Source organism: Nothoprocta perdicaria, unplaced genomic scaffold, assembly GCF_003342845.1.
Source record: "Nothoprocta perdicaria isolate Ctin4 unplaced genomic scaffold, notPer1 scaffold_14, whole genome shotgun sequence".
NCBI lineage: Eukaryota > Metazoa > Chordata > Aves > Tinamiformes > Tinamidae > Nothoprocta > Nothoprocta perdicaria.
In genome coordinates, this window is record NW_020454538.1 from 1,468,661 (window position 1) to 1,494,443 (window position 25,783).

General features: G+C 34.9%; 1 protein-coding gene across 1 annotated transcript; it reads right to left on the bottom strand.

Moving 5' to 3' along the window:
* Positions 1-5,058: 5,058 nt before the first annotated feature.
* On the bottom strand, positions 5,059-24,287 carry RNF212 (ring finger protein 212). The gene is made up of 12 exons (XM_026034139.1): positions 24,176-24,287; positions 22,402-22,463; positions 20,031-20,105; positions 16,394-16,450; positions 14,097-14,155; positions 12,736-12,800; positions 12,551-12,620; positions 11,659-11,704; positions 10,496-10,559; positions 8,357-8,429; positions 7,305-7,522; positions 5,059-5,306 (listed from the first exon to the last, which is right to left on the bottom strand). Exons 1-12 carry the CDS (start codon positions 24,285-24,287, stop codon positions 5,269-5,271), a joined length of 939 nt encoding a protein of 312 aa, XP_025889924.1. The 3' UTR covers positions 5,059-5,268.
* Positions 24,288-25,783: the final 1,496 nt, after the last annotated feature.

The window sequence follows — 25,783 nt, forward strand, 5'->3', positions numbered from 1 at the left end:
CCAACCTTAAGGATTCTATGATTCTAGGATTATGTGTAGAAGCTGCTTTACATTGTATTCACCCATTTCCACAAGAACTATTGAAAACTCTGGTACACTGATATAAGAGTAAGTTTATGAGTTTACTGCACAGAGACTTGCACTGTTTCTGACACAATTTTTCTCAAAACCCATTGTGCCAACTAAACGTCATTGATACGTGACTTTCCATGAGGATATATAGTACTGCAGATTTTCAAAACACTAGACTCGGCTGTTAACCATATTTCTTTAGACTTACACTAAAATTAGAGTATGTGAGGGAAGTAGGCAATTGGCAGAATTGGCCTTTCCACCACCTAAGATCTACATCTTGGGAAAAGTATGTTTTGTGGAATAAAACTAATGCATTTACCATCTGCTTGCAGCTTTTAAAATTCACACTAATAATTACAAATTCAGTAATTCACACACACAAACTGGTATTCTGTTTTCACATTTCAGCAAACATTTAATGGATGGGGTTGTAACATTCCTAGGCTGTATTGCTTTTGCCAAGTACACTGTATAATGCCATCAGTATCACAGAATCACAGAATGGTTAAGGTTGGAAGGGACCTCTAGAGATCATCTAGTCCAACCTTCCTGCTCAAGCAGGGACTCTTAGAGCATGTGAAATATGCTGTGAAATGTTATGGTGTGAAATGTTCTCGGAAATAATGATAACTACACTATGTTTGTGGAGATGTACAAGGAATCTTCTACATAGGAGAAGAGACAGTGCTTCTTATTCCTTAATGTATTTAATCTTATTTAGAGAGATGAGTATCTTATAAAATACCTGCTAAGCATTACTATGAACCACAACGTTTCTAATGTAAGGAGAAACCAAGCTGTGGAAATCCAGAGGCACCCATTTCAGAGCTCACAGTTAGAAAAATAGATAAAGCAGGCAAGGTCTCTGTATCTGTTCCTAGAGGAATGATCCCAAAGTACACACTAGCAGCGTGGTTCACTCACTCAGCTCTTCCTTAGGGCTGCCACACTCAGTCGTTTCAAATACCTTGGGGGGCAGGTTGCCACTAGTGCTGCATGAGCAAGAGAGGAGAGGAGCAGTTACTCATTAACACCTGAGTTTGCTCATGGAGAAAACACGGAAGGGCTGAACCTTCTCCACAGCCAAGTTCCATTTGGCTCAGCAGTGAGCTGGGCAAGGAGGTCAAACATGGTTCAAATACATGCTAGGTTAAGGTAGGGGTTTGGAAAAGCCTTTAGGAGAGCCTAGGGTGATTAATTATCCTCTTCACATAGAGCAAGGATTCTTTGGTGTTGTTTTCCCCAACGCCCTAATACACAGAGAGAATGACCTTGATGTTGTGGTGGAGGCTGACCTCTTAGGAAACGTGTTGCATTTTTGGGAGGCTCTGTCCCTGTTAGGACAAAACACCGCTTGTATGGGGTGATTCTTTGGGACTGAAGTGGATTCTCTCAGCACTGAGTAGCTTCTGCAGATTGCTTTACATGTAAGGCCTGACAGCACAGCTCAGGTAAGTACCTGCTTTCAATGTATTTCAAGGTGTCCGGGGATACATGATGTCCATGTCCATCCTTTGATGGCTTCTAAATGGCCCTGGGCAAAATCAAGCAACTGCTGTTCTCTATGGGCAGGACTGTGTACTTTCCCATGTGCTCTGTAGGAAAAGAAAACAAACCAGTTTTTACACTGGTACTTTTGATGCGGAGACCACAGAAGGAGAGAACTATCAAATTGCTTTTCCTCAGGTCACAAGCAGGTTAAATTCTAGAGGAAAAGTAGTACCATAACAGATAAGCCAAAAATGCTGCATTTTGATGAGTTATGGCATTCTTGTCTGACTGGTACAATACGAGAGTTCAGAAATAAGTGGTTGCAATTTGGTATTTTAATTAGTGCAATTGTAGAAAATGCTACTTGGCAAGGATCCAATATTAGGTCTAACAGACTAAGCATTTGTCTGCCACAGACTTCCTTTGTATGACAAAGCAATAAATAGACATGATGTTACTTTATATAGTGTAAGAGTGTCACCTTGTGAAAGAGATAAGTGATGAAAACACATAGTTAAAGCTGGCAAAGATAAAACAAACAAGAGGATATGTTAAGCATCAACAGTGACCCAGCTGGATGAATAGCATTATTCTGACTTGTAGTAAAATCTTATGGTATTTTTTATATGTGCATAAAACACACTTTTAGTGAAATGTATATTCTTTTATGTTCTCTCCCACCAAAGTGTACAAAGGAGAAATTGGTGCCGTCTTACTACCCAAAGCCAGAAAGGTGCAGACACAAAGACTGAAAAGAAGTCGGGGCTCGTTCAGCCTTGACTCATCACCTCTTTCAACATTAAACACTGCAATGCTCCCACTCCCATCTAATCTCTGGGCTCCCACTCCAGAGATTAAACCCACTGTGCTGGAGCACTGGCTCTATCCCGTAACGGAATAGTCCATTGCCAAATTACTCTGTTTTCCAATATGAAGCCAAAATATATTTTTCCTTCAGGCCAGTATTGCTTATTGCACCAGAGTGACTAGTCTCTGTTTCCACTATTAATTTTCATTGTTTATGGAATACTGTATCTGAATTACTGTTATGACTTTCAGCTTAATTCATTTAATCCCTCGCATTTGTTACCATCAGATGTTTTTGCCTTCCTTTTACTATACAGGTTTTCAATATATGGACAGAATAGTTCAATTTTACACAACATACCCCAAAGAGTTGAGTGATTGAATAAAATAAATTGTTTAGAGGTAACTTAGCACCCTCTGGTGTATCATTAATGTACTGCAATTTTAAAAAATATTTAAAGGAAGGCAACTCATCACAAGGCAAGAATAATTTAATAGGAGATGCATGTTGAGGGAAGAATATAAAGCTTTTTGCACTTCATGTCAAGCAGAGACTTTTCTTTTTCTCCTCCTCTTAAAGAAATAATTACAGTATTAAATATTTTCAACGTTTCGTTTCATAAAAATTATAAAAGCACCGAACCCTGCATGTTTATTTCTTCATGTTACTTTTACTGTCTAGAAATTATTTTTGCTAGTAATTATTTTTATGATATATCAGACCCAGCTAGATTTAAATTTTGACAGTTTCACATATTGGTCACTTAATTGGTTTGCGTGATTGAAATTTTCACTCTACCTGAAAGGGAAAGAAGATGTGATGACTTGAAGGCATTTCTACTCAAGACATATAGTTCTTATATATTTTTTTAATTTACTCGAATTTTCCCTTTAAAATACATTTCAAGGCTTCAAAATCTCCAAAGATGAGAAAATAAGTGTTAGTTTGGTTTCTCTTGGTTTTGTTTTTGTTTTTCAGAATTAGACTGAAGCTTGAATAGATTGCTGGAGCCTTTAAATGTATTGTTGAAGTTGTATGGAAACCATTGGAGTGAGCAGCACTATAAATAAGCCCTAGATATTTCAGCAAATACTAGATATTTCAGCAAATAAGCCCTTGGTATTTAAAATGAGTATAAAATCTAACTTTTAGCAATCAAAATATATTCTCACCTTGTGGTCCTGCATGATGGTTTCGCAATATGATAAAACGGAAAACAGAAAGAATATCTTCTTGCAATCTAAGCTAATTTGACAGGAAAACCTTTGAAGCACTATTTATATGGAAGATTATTATATTTTACTAATCACATTTTTTCCAACTATTGCAGCTCATTTTGAACTATAGGAAAGTAGGAATTCAGGAAAAGATTACAGATAGTTATCTTTACAATAAGTGTTATATGTATCTATACACACACACATCTATATTTATGTCTTTCTAAAAGTATCTTTCAAACTAAAATTCTGCTTGAAAAATAATTTACTTAGAAATCTTTTCTTTATGGAGAAGAAACACGCAAATTTTTCCTCTAGTAAAAAACACTAATAATTACTCATTTGTAATGGGATTACATTTAAATAAGGAAAATACAAAGCTTAAAAATTGCTATGGAATCTCCTACTCCATAAGATTCATGAAGTATATATTTTTTCATCTATTTAACACTTGATCAAGTAGCACATCCACCTGTTCAAACTCAACGCTACAGACAGCGAGATGGAAGATATGAAATGAGGAAACCAAATTCAGAGACAGTTAAAGCTGTCATTCAAAATTCAGTGTTCCAAATGAAATATTCTATTTGCCTCAGCAAAACACTTTCATATTCCCCTTTCTGGTTTTCTCTTTGTTTTCATTTTCCTTTTAGGTCAAAAAAAACCCATTTCATCCCAAAAGAGAATGCTTGGAGGACTTTCATTTACTTACAAACAATCTTTTACCTTAGCATTTTAAGAATAATTAAGGTAAAGTTAGTGCCAAAACAAAACTAAATATTTTTTCTTTCAAAATTTTCAAAATGTTTTGAATTCCTAAAAAATCTCACACACTGTTTAAAAATGTTCCACAAATTCACAAATATTTTCAATAGCCCTCCAGCTGCATGTTTGCTGCCTCAGTCATACCAAGATTTGGCTCAGTCATACACAATAATGTTGGGAATTTCAAAGAAAGACACCCTCAAAAAAAAAAAAAAAAAAAAAAAAAAAAAAAAAAAAAAGGATGTCATTCAGAGCCTCCATTCAGAGCTATTTCTAAGTGAGATTAGGTAGCCTCAAACGTTTTTTTTTTTTTCACAGCTGTTTCTCCATTTCATCACATTTTGAGGAGAAATCACTGTTACCTAAATCAAATGGAAAGCTTCTTGGGCTGCGGTATAAGTATTGCACTTATAAGCTTGGCAGTGCCTGGTAGAACATAATATATTGCAAATCTTACACCTTTCAACAGCCCCCACAAAAAGTGATCTACTGAAAAAAAAATCAAATTCTGAAATCAAATACTCAGAAGTTAAATATATTTTAGGAATGGGGCCCATCTCTAACACTGTACAGACACAACCTTTAATTCTCAGAGGTCACTAAGTTCACTAAGTACATAAGTCTCTTTTGTCTTAGAAGTTAATAAAGGCTGTTTATTTTTACAAATACACATTTTTACATTTTAAGCCAAAAAAAAAAAAAAATCTGAAAATAGCTACAGTACTCCTGTTTAAAACTATTATAGATGTTAATCGGCAATATCAGCAACATTTTAGATAGATCATTCAAGATGAATACTCGGTTGTTTACGCCAGTTTGACATTTTATAGAAATTACAAGTATTCTGAGATCCAAAGACTCTGCAAGACTTCTCCAGATGCATATTGAACAAAATATACCACAGATATTTGCTTATCTTTCTGCTGAATGTCCTCCAAAATTAGTAGGTCCTAGAATAAGAAAAATAAATACAGGTAGAATTATTTTTAATAATACTTAAGGAAAATTTTACTCATATAAACATTTTTTAAATTTATTGAAAAAGAAAGTAAAAACTACCAAAACCTAAAACTACAAAATACATTCTGATGTAAATTTTTCTAAAGCTGTTTTTATCAATTGAAATACACTTCTCCATATGTCTATAAAAGATTTAGACTTCTATTTCTTTATAAAAGAATATGTTCCATTTTTGTATTTTGGCTGCACAGGTGAATGTCAAAGTAAATGCTATTATTTTGGATAAACCACAATTAATTCATGAAGTTATAGCTGAAATGAGATCAATAGCTAAATTCAATACAGTTGCTTATTTTTGCTTACTTAGATTCCTACTACAGAATCTAACTGGTTCATATATTATATCACATGCTACATCACTCTCCAGAAACTTCCACAATGTAAAATATCATGCAAGCTTTTACAAGCTATAAGCATTCAAAATTTGAAAATGACTGAATTTCTTAAAATATCTTCACTTTCATTAGCTTTGTTCATACCTACAGAACAGCCTGGCTATAAACTCCAAACTGCTTGAGTTGTGTTGCTCTTGGAGTAGAAAAGTCACTTTTATAAATAAAGACTGAGAAACACATTTAATCTAAATTTTCACTTTGATGTAAATAACAAAACTTTCACTTTTAATGTAAAGTTTGGAATGGAATACAAGAAAGAAGAGCAGAAATAAATAATCATATAAAATCATCTAAGTCTTTTATTCCAATCTGTAAAGAGGGAGAGCATGTGATAGAAAAATACCATGAAATATTTAATAAAAATTATACAATAGGTAAATAATATTAGACATTAAAATGCTTTTGTCATTTTCAATATTATTTTCATAATTTATTATTTGGTCTAAGTCTGTTCGTTGCAACTATCAGAACATCTCTTTTCTACTTTTCTTGCTTCTCTGGAAAAACAGACTACAGGGTCCTCTCATCTTTTTCTTTTGATTTCTCCTGTTCCTTTTTCTACTGAAATATCCTGCATTCTTATAGCCATTCTTCATCATTTTTTACTCTGATTCCGCTACAACCTTTGTCTTATATCATGCATTTTTATGTATTCCTTTTCTTCTCCCAACTCTCTTAATATCTTCATCCTTCTCTTCCATTCCTGAATGCCCTTCCTCCTTTTTCCGTCTCATCTGTTCATTCTCTACTCCTTGTTTACTTCAAAGGGAGTTTGCTTATTTGTTCATTTCCGTTATTTTTCCCAATTTCCTAATAACTAGATCACTAATACTTGTTACATTCAGAATACTGCAGTTCACTTTTACGTTCCATTTTCTCCAGTGAACATAGGGAGAGGTCAATTGTCATCCTCTTTGTACACCGCTCCATTTACTCATGCAGGAACTGTCTCAGGTTCATTCTTTTCATTATAGACTATTCTTTCCTTCTTTCCCATATAACTCACCCATTCTTATTCCTTAATAAGAGTCCTTATTAAAGGACTCCTGTTGATTATCTCAGTGTTATCTGTGTTCATTACTCTTTACTTCCAGCTGAAACACTGTGATTCACTATGACTCCCACTGAGTTTACTTCTTCTACTATTTGTCTTCTATTCTCCACTCTTTACTTAAGAATTGTCAGAAGATTAGTTTTTGCCAAATTATTATATGCTTTGCATTATTCAGAATTGCTAGGAATTTGTTAGAAAACAATTATTTAAACTGTCAGATTTAAGTCTTTGTTAAAATATTGCGAGAAGTGAAGCTAGAACATATCCTTATAGCAGATATTCTATTGTGCAGATAGAAAACATAAAAATAGTGCTAATAAACTGCATTTGTTCCCTATTTTACTTCTAGTTCCCTATTTTACTTCTAGTTCTCAAATATAATTTCTACACAGCATGATTTGTTTCCCTGAACTCCAGTAAATAAGCAAGAACCATATCATATGCTGCAAATTTTTCACTAGAGAAATTCAAATACTTGCCTAAATGTTGTCTCTGCAGAAGGCCAGGGATGGTGATTGGGTGTCTTGCTGCAGATGATTGTGAAGAAGGTGGTGTAAATGGATACACCTGAGGTGTTCTGAAGTCAGAACTGAAGTCAGTAGCCCATGACCCCATTCTACTACTTTGTGATCTGGATGATGATGATGATGATGATGGGAGTTGAAATCCATTATGTGGTAGTCTTATAGGTGTGGATCTATTAGTAAAATAAATTTCTGAGTAAGATTTGAGGCTGCTTGCATACCACAAGAGACTTCAAAATTTTTAAATTCACAGTGCCAGAATACTAAAATAAAAAGCTATGAAACATTATGTTTTACAGATTCTTTACTCATTAGATATTTAGCTACTTAGATTTTTTACACATTGTAAACAGTAGAAGAAAAAGCAAATACAAGAAGATGGAGAAGATTTTATTAAAATTTTTTAAAATTCATGATGGAAGAATGTACATTGTGCTTTATGATTATGGGGAACATGGGTTCTGGATCCATTTAAAGTATCCCCATACTTTCTGGATCCATTTAAAATTTCTTCATACTGATATTTTTCACAAATAGAGGCCTTTTAGATGTTTAGATGAAAAGCCTGTGAGAGCTGCTACACAGTGCAAGAAGATACTCAGGTCACTCAGAGAGTAGCTCTCTGGGCAATTTCTCAGTAAAATGTTAATGATATTGTGTTGCAATCTTTGACTTTTAGAAGAAACATAAAGAGACATTTCACGTAATAAAAATTCACTACTCTTATGATGTATGCGAGTACAAGAATTTAGACTACCTTTGAACATTTTGAAGCAAATAATTTCAAAATGTATTCTAGCAATAAACAACACATTCATATGGGCAATAGTTAGCTTGCACTATAACATTTCTTGTTTAGAAAGAGACACAGAATACAGTCTCTAAATGTACAGATTCATTGCCTTGGAATGTACAGATTCATTGAGGCCAGGCAAGAGTTAAATTTCAATTTAACTCTCCAATAAAAGACTGTAACATCTTGAAAAGCATGAGCTGGATTTAATTACCTTGTAGATCCTGCAATACTATTTTGACTTGACATTATTCCAGATGGCTGAGAACTTCTGTAAGATACACTACCTGCAAGAATTACATTTTTGAATATAGTATTAACATGAATTATCCATTTTACTTAAGAGATGTTTTCCTTTGGAAGCAAGGATAAGCACCTTAACTGCATTTTCTGGATCAAATTTACTATCAGTTAATTCAAGCATGAAAAAATGTGGAGAATAACAGTAGAACATGAAAGATAAGAGATTGACTGACAAAACAAAATCCTCCTAACACTTTAGGAAAGATCAAAATAGCCTTAAAAATGAATAATGCTTTTGAGGATTTAGCACAGACAAGACATCTGCTAAGGCAGCACTTTTTCCAGTATCTCTTGCTAGAAGAAGTCTGGCAGAAGTCTGAAAGCTCTCATAACTCCTCAGCAGTACTCCAACAGAAGGTAATGGTGAAAAACTGACTTACATTTCAACAGATTAATCTCCACAGAGAGATTAGATGTCAAAAAAAATCACAATATTGTACCATTCCTGCAAATCTCTTCCAAGATTGACATCGATAGGTCAGTCTCTTTCACCTGCTCTCATTTATTAGAATATTAAGGTAGCTGAGGTGCTTTAGTTCTTCAGTTGTTTTTTTCTCCTGCCTTATCAATATCCTTTAAAGAAGTTCAACTTGGTGTACCAATAAATCATTGTTTGTACCGACTCTTTCTTTTATAAATATTAAATCTGTTGTCTGAATGTGCTTTGATTCTTTTGCTTTTGAAACTACAAGCCTGCAACTATGGACTGATTCTGAAATGTTCTGAGCATATAACTGTTTTACATATAATTCCCCTATCTGATTACAGATCTATTTATATTCAGTCAAAATGAGAGAAAAAAAAAAGTTTACCTAGACTACAGCTATCTTATTATCCATAAATTTATATGCAAAATTGCATTTAAAAAAGATCTGAACAGATAAATCAGACATAGCATGGAAAAAATCTGACATAATATAGACAAAAGTAATTTTTACTTCTTACAGGATCACAGAATGGTTGAGTTTGGAAGGGATCTCTGGGGATCATCTAGTCCAATGATCCTGCTTCAGTAGGGTCACCTACAGCAGGTTGCTCAGAGCTGTGCTCAGATAACTTTTGAACATCTCCAAGGATGGAGACTGCACAACATCTCCGGAAAAAAATTCATTACACTTGATTACATGTGCATTACAATTGTAATTATCCCTATTCCAGGATTTTCACACAATGTAAAAACATAAGAGTGCTTAAAACTCCATTTTTGCCTGGAGATGGATCTTCTTAACAACTGAATCCTGTTGTAAGTTACCCAGATAATCTATTGCTAAATGGAAAATAATAAGTGCATGATAAATGGAAAAGTGAGAATGGAAGGGTTCCATGAATGCTTTACCTATGGACCTCTGGAAATGCAGTGAAACTCTTCATAAATAAGCAATGCACAAGGACACTGCAATATTTTCAAGTGGCTGTCACGTATGCTGCCTTTTCTTGTAGAGCAACTGCTGCTCTACAACAGCTCAGCACTGAAAGGCAGTCAGATAGATAAAACATCTCATACCCTAACAAACTGTTAAAAACATTGCCTCTTCCTGAAGAAATACTTGATCTCACCCTGCTGAATTACCCTGCTGTTCTTACCAAGAATTACCTTCCATTCAGTTTTCCCTTTTTTTCTCATCTAATATATAAAATGATTTTTATGGGCAGTGTTGATCTCTGATAACTATAAGCCAATATATACATGAAGACTAACGGAGAGCCAACAAAAGATACTGCCAGTATGTATGTTATGTTCTACCATATATCATTACAGCATTTTCTTTGCAATTGTTGGATAGGGTTACTCAGTAAACATCATTTTAGCTACAATAAGTGATTCACAGGACAGAGCAGGTAAATATGGAGATTTATTTTATTCTTCACTTTTAACCATTTTTCATCAGCTAGACCAAGCCTACCTAAGTTCCTTACACCTGAACCCAGTTCAAGCTTGCTCAGTAAATTGTTAAATCATGCATTTTAAATTTGAAATGCTCTTAAAATAATATTCATTTTATCCAATAAATAATAAGTAAGAAGTAATTTATATTTGATTTTTACTTACCCATACGTCCTCCTTGGGGTGGAGATATTAGTGATAGTCTTGTTGGACCAGTCACTGTCTCAGGCTAAATGAATGGCAAGGCATTAGTTACAGAATAGTAAGCACAAAAATTAGTAAGATATTTTAAGAATAAAAAGACAGTCTTCTATGAGGAATACAAAGAAGATAGTCTTCTATGAGGAATACAGAACCAGCTGACTTTGGGTTCTCTCCGTTGCCCTCCTGGGCAAAGCTGGCAAAGATACTCAAGGAAGGGCTGCCCTTAAAAGACATAAATCTCCTACCCACCCTTCTACATTGCTAACTTCCAAATTATCCTCTTCAGGTTTATTCATAGCACTAAAATGCACAACTGTAGAATTCAGGTACTGGTGTTTTTTCACAGACACACAGGGGAAGATAATACAAGTACTTGAGTCTTACACAAAAACCTTTTGAATACGACCTTTCTGTCACATTCAGATAAAAAAAATATTATATGCTTACACCACTTATTGTGCTGAGATTCCTCCTTAGAACATCTTATTTTGCTGGATTTTACCTATTCTGATTGGGGAAGGGTTTCTTCCTCCATTTTCATTTAGAGTTTAAAATGTCAGTTATTAATACTGCCCTCAAACTGATGATTGCTACCATCTACATTTTTCTTAATATCTGAAGATGTTATTCACACATTGATGCCCCTGGACATAGTCAGAGCATCATCACCTGGTCAAGGAGCAAATAAAATTCTTTATGAAAGGTGAAAACTGATGACTAGCTTAGATCTGCACTGCAGATAACTACATGATGTTGGATGAAGGTGGGAATCTTTCTTAATATATACTTCCATTCCTTAATATATTTGACTTCTACATTTAATCCTAAATCTCAGTTGCAAGCAACATAAACATTTATTCTGTAAAAAGCTACAATATTCTTATAATAGAAATATACTAGGAACTCAAGAACTTATCATCACAAGTTTATAACTTGTCCATGCCATAGGGAGAATCTAGAAATCAATGTTCCAATTTATCTCTTGCTAGTTCCTCTTGGGAAATATATGACTTCTACGAAGCATCAACCATAGCTGAAATCGTTTGGTATTTAAGAATTGTTCTGAGTGGAGGGAATTTATTCTTAAAGTAATTAACTGGATAACCAAAAGCAAGGTTACTCACTTTCCTTATTGGTAAAGGTACAGGATCAATCTCCATTGACTCCATTCTTACAACAAAAGTCAAAATAAGTATGACATAATAAAAGTAATGCATTCATTATAATGACAAAATGCATTATACTTTCCATGCTTAATTTGACTAATATGTAATTAATTATGCTTAATGTATAATATATAAAAAGTACTTAGCACCTGCTCCAAAAACCTCTAGATGTAAAAAATGAAATGAAATGAAATGAAATAAAGATATTTAGTAAGAATCTAGTAAAACAAATGCTAATAATAATCTTGTTTTAGATTCTTACAGAGAAAGTTTTCTTTTTATGACTAACGATGTTATACGCCCATTTAAGACAGAATAAACATGCATTTGTCTTCACAGTGATGGCATTCTGAGATTATATTTTTAAATGAGTCATGGGTAAAGAAATCTTCTAGCTGGAGCAAGATACACATTTGATTTATTTTATTTAATGAGCATTGAATGACTAGCTGGGGTTAATCCTATCTAACTAGATAACTGTCTGCAGTAGTCATTTACATTTCCTGCACAGTCAAAGGGAAGAAATACTGAACACTGGAGCACTTTTAATTAGTCTGTCCAAAATGTCTTTAGAAATAAGGTGCATCATGCCTTAGAGATTTTTGGTGTTTGTTTTTTTTCCAGGGAATCTATATCACTTGCTAACATGAAAATTTCGATACCTGAAACCCTCCCCAGGTCTTTCATACCTACATAGTTTGTAAAAGGGAACACAGAAACTAGAAACCACAGTCATTTTAAATTCACTTCCAAAATATTCATACTCTACAAAATAAATGGTTTTACGTGAAAAAAGTAAATATTTTGTTATTGTAAGGTTTTTACTGGAAATTAATGATGTTGTACCTACATTTCAGAAGTAGAAGCATGACTAGGATGGAGAGAATACGAAGAATATCCATTCTGTTTTTTTGAAGGAACTGAAGTTAGTAATAAATGCAATATTAGAACATTGCTATATCCAGTCTATATTACATATAGATATAGATATACATATATATTACATAGTTGATATATTACACTAATGCTTCTTACAGGAGAGTGGATTTCTATTTGTACTGGAGAATATCTGTGGAGTAGTTTGTTGAGGAGGTTTCATACTAAAAGCAAAAGAAAAGGAAAAAGAGAAATAGGTTAAAATTGGTTTAGTTAACTCATTTGTGTAACTGCTCAGCAAAGCATAAGGTCAAAGCATATTATTCATTAATAGTTTTCTACCATGCCACAGTTCGTCATGAAGCAAACAGTGTACCTGATATATCAGACATGCACAACAATGGCAATTTATGGCAACATTATAGCAGAATACCTTATGGAACAACAGGTCCAAAGTCGTTTATTTTTATTCCAGCAGTTTTTGAAGTCTTAGAAAGGAGAATAAAATAGGACATAGAAGCAAACAGAAAACAGAATGAATAATTTACCATAAAAGATCACATCAGATTTGATTTGATGTTTGTTTTGTTTTGTTTGTTTTATTTTCTGGTAAGCATATTTTTAAAATAGTAGCAAGGCAGCATATTTAATCTCTGTTAACTCAATTTAAGCATTAGGTTGCTGTACAGGTCACTTAATTTTTGAAGCAGAGATAAGAGGGAGTAATTCAACTAACTATGATGTAAATAATGCTATAAGGTAAACAACAATAACAAAAAAGAGGTTAAGAGAGTGCAGAAATGCTATTATTGATGTCTCCTTCGGATTGGTTTTGCATCTGCTTCTATTTGCTATATTCATTATTGATTTAGGCATAGCCAGCAGTTTGTGTAATCTATAAATAAATTTCAAAAGTATCATCAATGTGAAGGAGGACAGATAATAATAAAATAAAAATAATGTGATCTTTTCAAATGAAATGATTGAAATAAAATGAAAGTTAATGAAAAGTAATAACAAAAAGTATAGTTAGAGGTCAATAATAAGAACTGGTATAATTTGGAAATTCAACAATGGCCAATAATAAAGGATAAAAAAGATTGAAATACATCAGTCAATGAGGCGATAATAATAATAAGCTACCACTTAGCACATTTGTGAAAAAGAGTATTTTGATATGATTTGGATAACTTATTTTTGCTGCATATGAGAGATTACAATCAGTTTACAAAACTTTTGTAAACTTACAAAACTAGAAAACTTACAAAACTGAGTTCATTTTTTGAGTAATTACTGGCTTGATTTTTTATAATAAGTATTATTTTTGCACAAGCTTTATCATGAAGAAATGGATCTGATGTCAAAAATCATTTCCATAAAGTTACAAATACAGTTCATTTATTTATATAACACAATATTGAAGATATAGCAAAGCAGGATTTTTATCATTTTCTCAATTAGCCCAGATATAATCTGATTACAATATTCCTCTTTTATTTCTGCCAAATTAAACCTCTTACCATTGTAGCTGATGCAATTGTTGCGTTGCTTTCTTGAGAGATTCTTCCAATTTCAGTGTCTGTGACATAATCAGAGATTTAAACAAACTCCATTTTCTATTTTCATACAACTAGTACTCTAAACTATTGAAAGGCTATATTTGGCTTTTAATTGTAGATATCATTGCCATTTCAGATCTGTTGTTAGATAAAAAGGGGCAAGCGGTAGCTGTTACATGGTTCATTATAGTCTGGTAATAGTTTGTTTCTGTTTCTCATCTTTTCACAGAATCACAGAATATTTAAGGTTGGAAGGGACCTCTAGAGATCATCTAGTCCAACCTTCCTGCTCAAGCAGGCACACCTACAGCATGTGGCACAGGGTGGCATCCAGGTGGGTTTTGAAGACCTCCAGAGTAGGAGACTCCACAACCTCCCTGGGCAGCCTGTTCCACTGCTCTGATTGAAATAAAATCTTTTCCAAATAGCCATATGGCTATAAAAATAGAGAGTGAGAGCTGAACTAGCCCAGTGTGCTGTTTGCGGTAGGGTCCCAGGGCAAACCTACAGACCACTGCCCTAATACACTCCCAGTCTCCTTTTCTTTTTTTTTTCTTTTTTTTCTTTTTTCATTTCAGGGGATTTAAGGAGACTCTTGCAATAAAATAATCTAATAAAAATGTCTAATATATCTTCCTTGCAAGAACTTCTGCATGTCATTCCTGCGCTGAGAAGGCAGCAGTGTAGAATAAATGCCTCCAGGCAGGGGCCTAGCTTCAGGAGAACATATTTCCGAGGCAATATAATGACCTCAAAAGTCCCAGATTTATTTTCTTCCTAATAAGAGTTAGGTTTGATCAAGAGAGTGGCTGGCAGAAATGTCAGGAAAAATGTACTTTTTCCTGCCTCTTTCTCAAACTGATGATTTTAAGGCCCAAATCCCTTAAAGCAAATGAAAAACTATTTCTTCTTTAATATCTCTAGGTCCTAGTACAATGTGTGGAGACTGGGCCCTTCAGAAATATGAACATCAAATGCCCAGACCACAAATCATCATCTTCATCTTCATCATCTCTGAAACTCAGGGAAAGAGCAACAAACAAAATTTCAACAAGGTCATGAAAGCTGTTTGTTGACAATAATAGTGATGACACACTAGAAATAAGGAAAGAAACCACAGAGAGAGACAAGCATGAGAACCTCCTGTTGTGCATTTCATTATGCAGCACTCTGCCTTTCCCAAAAGCTGTGAGCCAAGGCCTGAGAAGAGGAGATTGCCAGGAGGCAATTGTGTCAAAGGGAAAATCTGTGCTTCCTCACCTCCTTTGGGCTCACTGCCATTTGCCTAATTGTTTACACTTTAGACCTTTACTTCATGTTTCTCCTCCATCTCAAAGCTAGCAGCAGAAAGATTTGGATGCAGCCCTGTGCCACGTGCTCTAGGTGACCCTGTGTGAGCAGGGGGGTTGGACTAGATGACCTCTGAGGTCCCTTCCAACCTTAAGCATTCTATGATTCTATGATTATCACTTTGACATGAAGATACGCTGACTCTTCACCATTCCCTGTGCCTCTGTCTGCTGCAATCACCCCTTCCCAGAGCCCTTCACCAAAACAGCGTCACCACTACTAGTTGCACATGGGATGTATATGTCATCCACTCTTCTCCGACCCTGATCCAGTACAAGCAGTTTTAAATTTCCAAGTCATTTCAGACTTAGGACACCTGCTGGTATGTTGTTACGTACTATCAAGCAGCTGCAATACACTTGGCCACATCCTTAAAGATGAGTAAAATAGTCATTTATTTGCATAAATACTTGGAAGTAAATGAGAAATTAAAAAGAAATTTTGAATGTCTTTCCATCTTGCAGAGAAAGAGGTGCGTATTTCACTACATGTTTTCCAGAGAATGATTAATTCTATTCATCTTCCCACTGAACTATCCCTGTCTCAGGGTACCAGCCTCATGCATCTACTTCAGTTGGTCAGTCTGAGTCTTGTTTTCTTCTAGACTAATAAACTGAGAACCAAAGTTTCCTTAGTGCTTCCACTGCCTCCTCCCTGTAGCAAACCTGTCTCTTTTCTCCCCGACTCCGCATTTATTCTCCATCACTTCACAACTAACAGCCATCTTATTAAACCATAATCAATAGAGTCATCATGGATTTTATACCATTAAAAATGTCAAAATGACAGAAAGGCGGAAATTTTGATAAACCATGCTAAGTACTGCTATAAAAGGTGGATGTATTTGCTAAAAATAAACCAAATAAGACAAACATAACCAACAAAAACAATATCAAACTCAGAGTTACCTTTTGTTTTTGGTAAGCTAGTAAGTGTCTACGATGTTTTTCCTGAAATTCTGAAATCTAAAAATAAAATTTTTACAGTTATACCAATCTTCACCTAAACATATTTATGCAACCTCAGAAAAGATTAATGGAGAAGAAACGCTTAATAGAATTTGTGTTTTTCTATATTCTAATAATTATTTAATAGATTCTTTATACAACTCTTTAAATTCTTATCCAACAAATAATTCAAAGTCCAAGTTATTATCATTGAGGTAGAAATTCTTATAAAGTTTATTTAACCTAATAAATTGGGTAGGCAGCTACCTGTGTTGTTTCTTATTCATTAGTGCTATGCAAACACATAAAATTAATGGTAACATAAAATGTAATGTGTCTTACTGGCAATTAAAACTTGTCTTGTGAAATATCCTATTAATTAGATACAATTGTCAGACACATGGTCTTGTGGTGATTTTATTGTGCAGCACTTCTGGTCCAAATGAGGATCATAAAACACAACAGATTGAAAGTAAAAACATACATGCTAGGCAAAGAAAGAGTTTGAGGAACAAATTACAAAAGGGGAAAAACAAATACTAATAAATTTAGTAATAAATCTTTCTTCTCATGTGCCAGGTGTGAGAAGTCTATCACAGAATGTGTCAGGCAACAGGAAATGCTCCAAGAAAAAAAAAAAAGAAAGAAAGAAACAACAGTGAGGTAGCTAATAGAAATGGTTACTTTTGTTTCACTATAGAAGTGCCTGGGAAGTTCCCACTGAATCCTCGTTAAAGGATCAGAACTGTTTTCAGAAGAATTCATGGAAGAAAAGGCCAAAAAAAATAGTAAGGATTCTAACTAGTAAGGATCTTTGCATAGTTAACTCATTCCTAAGAGATAACAGATAAGAAAAAATATATATACAGTTAAACACAGGTAGGAAGATGACCAGATAATTTCCACAAAGATTCATGCTTAGACTTTTGCAATTCAACATGTTTACACACAATCTTCAGAAAAGGTGCATAGCAAAGTTATTACTCTTATAGCAAAGTTTGCTGATGATATTAAGATAATCAGGATAGTAAATTTAAGAGCATGTGGTGAAGACATTCAGAATGACTCTGAAAAATTGAATGGCTGGGTAATAAAACCACGTCTGAGAATTCAGTACACATAATGTGAAGTCAGGCACAGAAAGGAAAAAAGTCTAAATTTACTCAGAAAATAATGGTCTCTGAGCCAACTGCTACCACTCTGGAACAAGTTCCTAGGCCTATAATGGAGGCCTGAGGTTTACTAACGGGAAAACATCAGTTCAGCTGCCAGTGGTGGTCAAAAAAGCAAATCAAACCTTACAAACAGAATAAAAATGTATAGAATAGGCTTTACAGAAATAGAATAGGCATGATTACTCCACTGCAAAACCAAACAATGCTACTGTACTGAATATACTTATCTCAGAAAGGGAGCAGCAGATTTGGAAACAATTCAGATTTGGAAACCATACAGATTAATCAATTAACAATTAATTCAGTTATTGAACAGTTTCAGTAGAAAGAACAACTGTGATTATGAGTCCTAATAACTAGAAAAAAAAGGACAGTTGAAGAAGGGATATGATACCAGTCTAAAATTAATGAGTAGCACAGACAGGGTAAATGGGAATGCTTGCTTTTTCTTCCAGTGCAGGATGCAAGGGCATCAAATAAAATTTACAATAGCAAGATAAAGACAGGCAAAAGGAAATCATTCTTCAAACAACCTACAACCTGTGGATATCCTGTCCATAGTATGTGGCAGACACTAAATATGCAGACAACTTGATAATTACATGCAGATAAATACTGACCAAAAGCTTTTGAATGTAAGGACACCATCTCTATTTTGAGAAATAGCTGTAGTAGAAACTCAGAGCTTTCTCTGAAGCCCTGTCCTCATGCTTTCCTAAGGACCTGTTGTGTGACAGATACTTGTGTGTTGTGTGACCTGTTGTGTTGATTAGAATAGACAAAAACTGTCTTAACATGGCACAGACTGCTCTTATGTCTTTTGACACTGGTGGAAGTTCTGGACATTCCTCAATGATTCCTATATGTTACACTTCAGTATGTTTCTTAATCTTTATTTTAATCTACAGAAAACTTATCTGAGTCTCTCAAGATTGTGTCTTCTTTTTTAATTTCTTTGGCACACTGAAGAAGTTTGCATGCAAGTGTGACTGGTGTTATATTGCTCTCTGGATTTCACGGTTCACACTTTACAGAATAAATATTGTTAATTACACATGCTGTTAAAAACTGTATGCCTGGCCTGAAGAGAGGAAGGCTGCTTGTTTACCTGAATCAGCTGTGCACCCTAAGAAGAGAAATGCTAAGGAAAGTGGGAAAGGGAACATGCTCAGCTTTGGAGAAGTTTGTGGAGCACAGAGCAGAACAAATATGAACTGTCAATTACGAGATTCCTATGATGAAGAAAGCAAATAATCTCCTCTGGTTTAATTTTCCATTGATCAGCAAGCTTACCACAAGGTCAAACAAGTACCAGGGCAAGGGAGATGAAAACACATAGCAAAGGTTGTGGTAGACTGAGGGAAGACGCATAACTACAGACTGAGAGTTGTTTAAACTGCTGTAGAAAGGCTCAGCAAAAGCGATAAGAACAAGTCCCACAATGAAGCAATGGAAGTGAAGGATAAAAGGATCTAAAGGGAGCTTACAAGCTTATATGCAGTTTTTGTTGTTGCTGTTCTTAACTCAGTAAGTTACGAAAATTACTGGACTGGAAAATAAAACCAAAGGAATGGATCCTCCTTGGAGGTTACAGTAAGAAGAGAGAAAATTTACCTTGAAATCTTTCATCACATCTGACTAAATAAGAAGATCTGAGGATTTTATGAATTACATTGTTCTTATTTTTAATAAAAACTAGCTTTTGAAATTAGATGTTTTTAGTATTTGCTGACTTGCTCATTTTATTTAGAAAAAAAAAATGGCAGGATGAATATTTACCTCAGGGGTTTGTCCAGTTCAGGCTTCCATTGCATAATTTTTTACTGCTGTAATTAGTGTACACAGCTTAGGCCTGCTTAAGGTTCTGGTGGATATAATATTTCATTGCATAACTTTGAAAGTGATTTTGCATCATCAAAAAAAATCAGAAATAACTGTCCTCAGAGACAGTTTGAAAACATAAGCAATGGCCCTAATGAATAATTTTTGCTTTCTTGAGAACTTTCAAACTCTGGAAGCAGAGAATTGAAGAAAGAAATAGCCGAAGATTCAGTTTTAAACTTTTTTTTTCTCTCTCTCTCACTTAAATACAAGTTACTGGAAGCTGCTACAGTGCTACTGTGTCTTGTGCTATATACTCTCTAACTGTTACTTTCTATAATTAGAACATATAAGAGAGAATACAGAGAACTGCATAGCACAAGAATACTGGCCTTGTCATTTCCTTCAACACGAAAGAATACTTGATTCTGATGCCTCCTTCCCCATCCTGCTTCATAGACTAGCACAAATACACTTTCAAGTGTAATAAAATTATGCAATGAGTGTGACTGAATTTACAGTGAAACACTGAGAAACACTGTATCTGGGTTCTGACTGACAGATGGAAACTAAATCTCACAGACATTTTTCACAGGACTCACCTGTCTTATTTCTTTTGAATATTTGTTGCATAGCACATCTAGTCCCATGAACAGTGATTGAATATCAGGATTTGTCTACCAAGAAAAGAAAATATATCAAGGTTAGTACTTTTATTTGCAGATAAAATTATATAAACTATTTGTGATGTGTTCCATTTATAGTTTGATGTATACAAGCTAAAATTGTCAATTTTAATAAACAGACTTTTTAGAATTTTTAAAGAGTCTTTTTACACAATGAAGTGGCACACTGAAAAAGAGAAAAGAAGATATGCAGATAGCACAGTCTAAGCTATCATTTTAGTATTTTAGTAAAGAAAACAGAGGCAAGACAATAAAACTTCATAGAAAAAAAAACACAACATACTCATAAAAATAAATTGGCCGTATTTAAAATAGGAGAAAAGCTCTAAAACCTATTTGTGTTCTATCAAAGAAAGGACCTTGGTTTGAGTCACCATCAGATATATCCTTCAAAAATAAAAATGTACATTTTTATAGCTTCATTGTTTATTTAGAAACTCTTTAAAATAAAGGCTTGTAGAAAATTGCTTAGATTTTATTTGTTGCAAGGAAGAGTAGCAAATGTTAACATGATATTCTAAAATGATGAACAATGAGATCCTGAGTCATCTGAACACCATCTAATAAAAAGGAAGAAGGGAACATGAGATATATAAGGAAAATGTAAAGATGACAAACATGCATTACTGTAAAGATGAGAATATTTAATGTGCAGATATTGATTGCCCCAATATACAATTTGATGATGATTTTTACTACATTTGCAAGACATTTTCCTCATTGGGAATTTTGACATAGCATAATGCTCATAAAGGGTATAAGTTATTTTTCTACTCAAGTTCCTGAATTATAGACTCATATGATTTTTTTATATATGCGTCTTTAATTATCATTCCAATCATTTTATCTGTTCTTAATCAAGGTTAAGTAATCATCATTAATGTCTTTTTTAAGGAATATGGTAATTTGCTTCCTTCCTGTTCTGCAGAGCACTGACAGGTTCTAACAAAACATCTAATATATTTCTTAGTAGCGCAGCCATAGCATTTTTAAATTCCCTCAGTATTTTTGAAGCAGATTAAGTTCTGTTGATATACTGAAATTTAAGGCTTCTTGAATCTAGAAATTAGCCCTGTTCTGAGTATAGGGTTGAAAAATATGACCAGAGGCCCCTGACAACTTAAATTATTCTATAACTGAAACTAATAATAACATGTGCAGCAAACAGAGGCTGATAGTGAATGTTTATGCAAAAGTCTCCCTTAGAGATTTTGAGAGTGTTATGTTTTATTTTGTTACCACATTCTATTGGCCTTTTTATTTTGCTGGCATTTAACCGCTTTGATGTAATTTCTTTTCTTTTTTGGTAGCATTGTCTTTTTCATGTTATTTCAGTTCTGAAGGATTCTGTATTTAGAAACATAAAATATAAAGTATCAGTATTCTACCTTTTCATATACATGATACACTGGTAGAATTTTCTATAATTAGGTATCCCTTAGCGTAGCTTTAAAAATGTTTAGAGAAATCATGGTCAGCATGATTCTTCAGGGTCATTTCAGAGCAGTCACAATCTGGCGTCCATTTCATATACAGGATTGCCATATGGCCTTGTAGTATTAATGTTTTAGCTGGACTTAGTGTCCCCTGTATTTTTTTTTATAATGGTAAGGCAGTCATGTTTTTGAACAGGCAGTCTAGGAAAATATATGTTTTCACAACCGATTTATGAAATGAGTTAAGAAGATGGTTTCCTGAGGGAAAAAAAAAATTAAATCTTTCAAGTGATGTCTCAAGGAAGGGAATAGAGCTATTCATTCTCTAGTAAATGAAGACAAGAATTTCCCATCATATTCCAGATCATCTCTTCACTACAACAGAAGGCAAGAGCTATTACAATAATAGTTTTGCTTATGAGAAAATGGAAAAAGAAAAAAAAAACACTTGAAAAATACTGATGGGCCAGGATACAGATTTTTGCTTTAGTTCATTACATGAAATAATTCACTGCATCATCACTTTCTCCAATGTGCAAATGCCAAAGTCAATACACATTTTCACAGGGGTCATTGATATTAGTAGCCATTCATGTTCTTGAAAAATGTGGAATGAGTTTCAGTTCAGTAGAATATGAAGATCTAAAAAGATTACATGCACTTAAATTTGAAGAACTCCATAAAACTAAAAGCTCAATAGTGCAAACGTATGAAAGCCTACCAGCCCATCATCAATAAATATTCATGTCACAGTTGGCAAACAAAAGGGAAGTATTTTGTAATGCAAATAATTTAGCTGTTAAGCAAACCACAGATTAATGTAATACAATATTACTAAAGCTTTCATTTACCTGTTTTGAAAGGAGCAACGTACGACAAGGAGTTCTACAGATCAAACATTCATCTTTTTTGCCTGTAGGATAAAGACACATTTAAAATATACATCAATCTGAATAGAAAATAAATACATTTTAATCAAATTTGATGTCTACAGCTTTCTTTGGAGCCTGCGGAAGGAATCTGAGGTTTACAGACGAAATGCAAATAGATATGAATAAATAATTTGATTTTTAAAACATTAGCACACAGTTGCACAGGAAAAAAAAATATGTGAATATCATCAGGTCTTAATCCTGCAAATAAGCATTCATGCAAATGATTTTATGAATATGATTAGTGTCATTGAATGCAGGTGACTTTTAGTTCCTTTGATTTAAATAGGACTACTTGTCTTGTTTAATTAAATGCATGCTTATGTGCACTAATGACTTAGAGCCAACCACATATATGACTTTTTGGTTTGGGATTTACTCTTGTTCTCTAGATAAAATATATGAAGTCTTAAACTCAAAGAATTCATTATTTTTCCAGTAACTTCAAATTTTTTTATAAATATCTTTTATTATTCTCAATGCGATAGCAATTATGCCTATAAAAAGGCATATGAGCACAATATTTATACAATCTTTTACCATCATGGGTAATTATATGTCTCCTTTCTAAGGATCAATGTCCATAAATATCTTTAAGGCAAAATGCATCGTTAAACTGATATTATCGTTATTACTGATTTCACAGCAATAAAAAAAATAGTGTCTCATTTTTTTTTTTCTGCCGGATAATATTAACAGCACACAGGGAAGCTGTGCTTCATGTTCTCGGAGTCTTCAAAATGTGTTTATAGAGGCTGCACTTTACAAACCTCCCTCCTTAACAGCAAAAGTGTCAAAAGTTTAAAGGTCAAGGGAAAACAAACAAAAAGAAGAATACTTTTGAGTTTTGAAATATAGATGGATATCTTATGATATGCATCCTGGTGAAAGACAGAGCTTTTATGCTCTGGATGACCCAAGGAGGTCCGGTGAGTGGTTCAGGTATCACATCCAACACACACGAGCCTCAAGACATCCCTTCAAAATCTCCCTAAGGCTGTCAGAATTCATCCAGTGTTTCAGCAGCAACAGGAGTAAGATTTGAAGACTGAACAAAATGTGCACCCTACAACGTGAATCCATAATGAAAATTATTCTTTAACTAGTGAAAATCATTCTTTAACCACCCTTCCAGGATGAGTGAGGCCGCCATTTTATCGTTCTTTTACAATGCAAATATACATTTAAGTATTACCTGTAACAGAATTAAAGTAATACACTCCAAGCGTAACACATGTAATACATTTGTTGATGTAATACATGCAATATTGTGTGTAATCAATGTAATGTTTAATCCAGATACATGTAAATGCATTTAGACTCAACCATTATTAAATCCTTCAGTTTTGGGGGGATCTAAAGGCTCCTTTGCTAAGCCAGATTGCTCTAGCAGAATGCAGGTGAAGGCAGACTCAAGCTATTTTTTACAGTTGAGAGAAAATCATTAGGAGAAAAAATAATAAAGATTCATAAAGGGCACTTGGGTAATGAAAATGCTCAGGCCTCTCCTGAGGCCATCACGCATGATGTGAACCTGTGCATGGCCAGTGTCTCGAAGATGTAGTTTGTAGTTAGGGGTTTTTGGGGCCCCAAACCCCACAGGCGAGCGGCTGTGGGGTGCCAGCTGTGTCCCCAGGAGCTCAGGGACACCCCACGGCAGGGCGGTGCGGCCCACGGCGCCGCCAGCCGTTACCTTTCTGCAGGCAGAGCTCGCACACAACATGGCCGCAGCTGGTGAGGCTGAAGCGCGGGGCGGCCTGGCTCGGCTCGCGGAAGCACACGTTGCAGAAGGTCGGCACGGCCATGTGGAAGGGCCGGCGTGGCAGGACGAGGCGCGCGGCGGCCCCTCCTTGCCACCCTCCCAGCCCAGGGCCAGGCCTAGGGGCCGGTGGCCTCCGCCATGTCCCCTTCCCCAAGGTGCTGACCTTGAGGCAGCACCTGCCCCCCCCCACCCCGGGCCTGGGAGCTTGGGGGGGCACCAGAATTTGCCCCGTGGGGGGGGCCGGGGGGTCTCCTGCCCTCACCACACACCCGGCAAGCTTCCCCCATCCGTATTTGGTATATATTCATATATTTATATTTAATAATGCTTCTAGGTAACAAAGGAAGCACCTTCCAGCTGCAGTCTAGGCTGGCACTCTTGGGGCCATTGTGAGGTGATTATTATTACTGAATAATATTGAATATAAACTTATTAATACTGAAAACTCTAATAGCCCCTTCGCAAATGCTCATGAAAGCCTTGCCCCTTTGGTTTTAGAGCTTAAGTGCCTTTTTAAGCGATACCAGCAAAGGCCTTAGGCTAAAAGTGGAAGCTAAGGTCTAAATCACAACTTGGTGTTAAAGTTTCTTCTTGGACTTTATTTTTCACATGGTTTTAACTTGTCTTTCTCTTTTTCCCACCACCAGAATTTATGTAATATATAAGACAGTGGTCTATAAAAGTGAACTGATTACCCCCAGTTTATCCAGTGTTTCATGTAACTATAAAATCTCCAAAATTTTAAATCCATAGTGCACATCGGTGAACAGAAGCAGTCACAAGATTTTATTTTGATGCCTTTAGTCTGCAGAATGTTGCTTTTTGCCTCCATATCTGCTTTGTGGATTCTCACATACTCACAGATGTGTTTTCATTTCCATGCTGCAAAAGGATATGAACTTAGGAGGTAAGGTCACTTCTTTGCTAATGAAGACAAAAGATGAGAGGATAGAAAAAAAAGCGAGCATCACCTTTAAAACAATAATTGTGCCACAAGTATTTCCGTGTCTCTAGAAGTCCTTTCTTTTAAGAAAAGTCCTTTTACGTGTTCACTGAGTGCTGAAATGGGTCATCCTATGGCCACCTCCAACAAGATCAGATTAATCTTAAATTGCAAACACTACTGCTGCAGGGACAAGCTCATTATCTGAGATTTTAATCATAATTCTGGCACAGGATTTGTACTCGCATGATGCTGTAGCTGCTTTGCTAGTTGTACATAAGCTAGCTAAATTAAAGCAAATCAGGTATATCCATCGAAGCAGCAATAAGTAAAAGCGAAATACACAGAAACAGAATGAGGAATTTAGCATAGGAATGACTTAAAATCAGATTTGATGTTTAGAAATAAACCTGTGATAATCTACTTTGTCGTACTCCATAAAGACTATTTACTAATTTACATAAATAACTGTGGGAGAAGGCACATCTCCACTCTGTAGCCTAGTGGTTAGGGCTCATTTGGAAGTAATTATTCATCCAGGTCTCTGTCTCCTCCACAGTAATTGTTATGACCACTAGTCATAATGTAACCATAAT

Bases quoted from the DNA above. Each gene is read 5' to 3' on its own strand.
- RNF212 (XM_026034139.1), bottom strand. From the start codon at position 24,287: ATGGCCGTGCCGACCTTCTGCAACGTGTGCTTCCGCGAGCCGAGCCAG. The intron at 12,801-14,096 runs GTAAGAGGTTTA...TTTTGCTTTTAG, and splicing joins CAATTGCATCAGCTACAATG to TATGAAACCTCCTCAACAAA. The intron at 8,430-10,495 runs GTAAGTAAAAAT...TAATTCTTGCAG, and splicing joins ACCCCAAGGAGGACGTATGG to GTAGTGTATCTTACAGAAGT.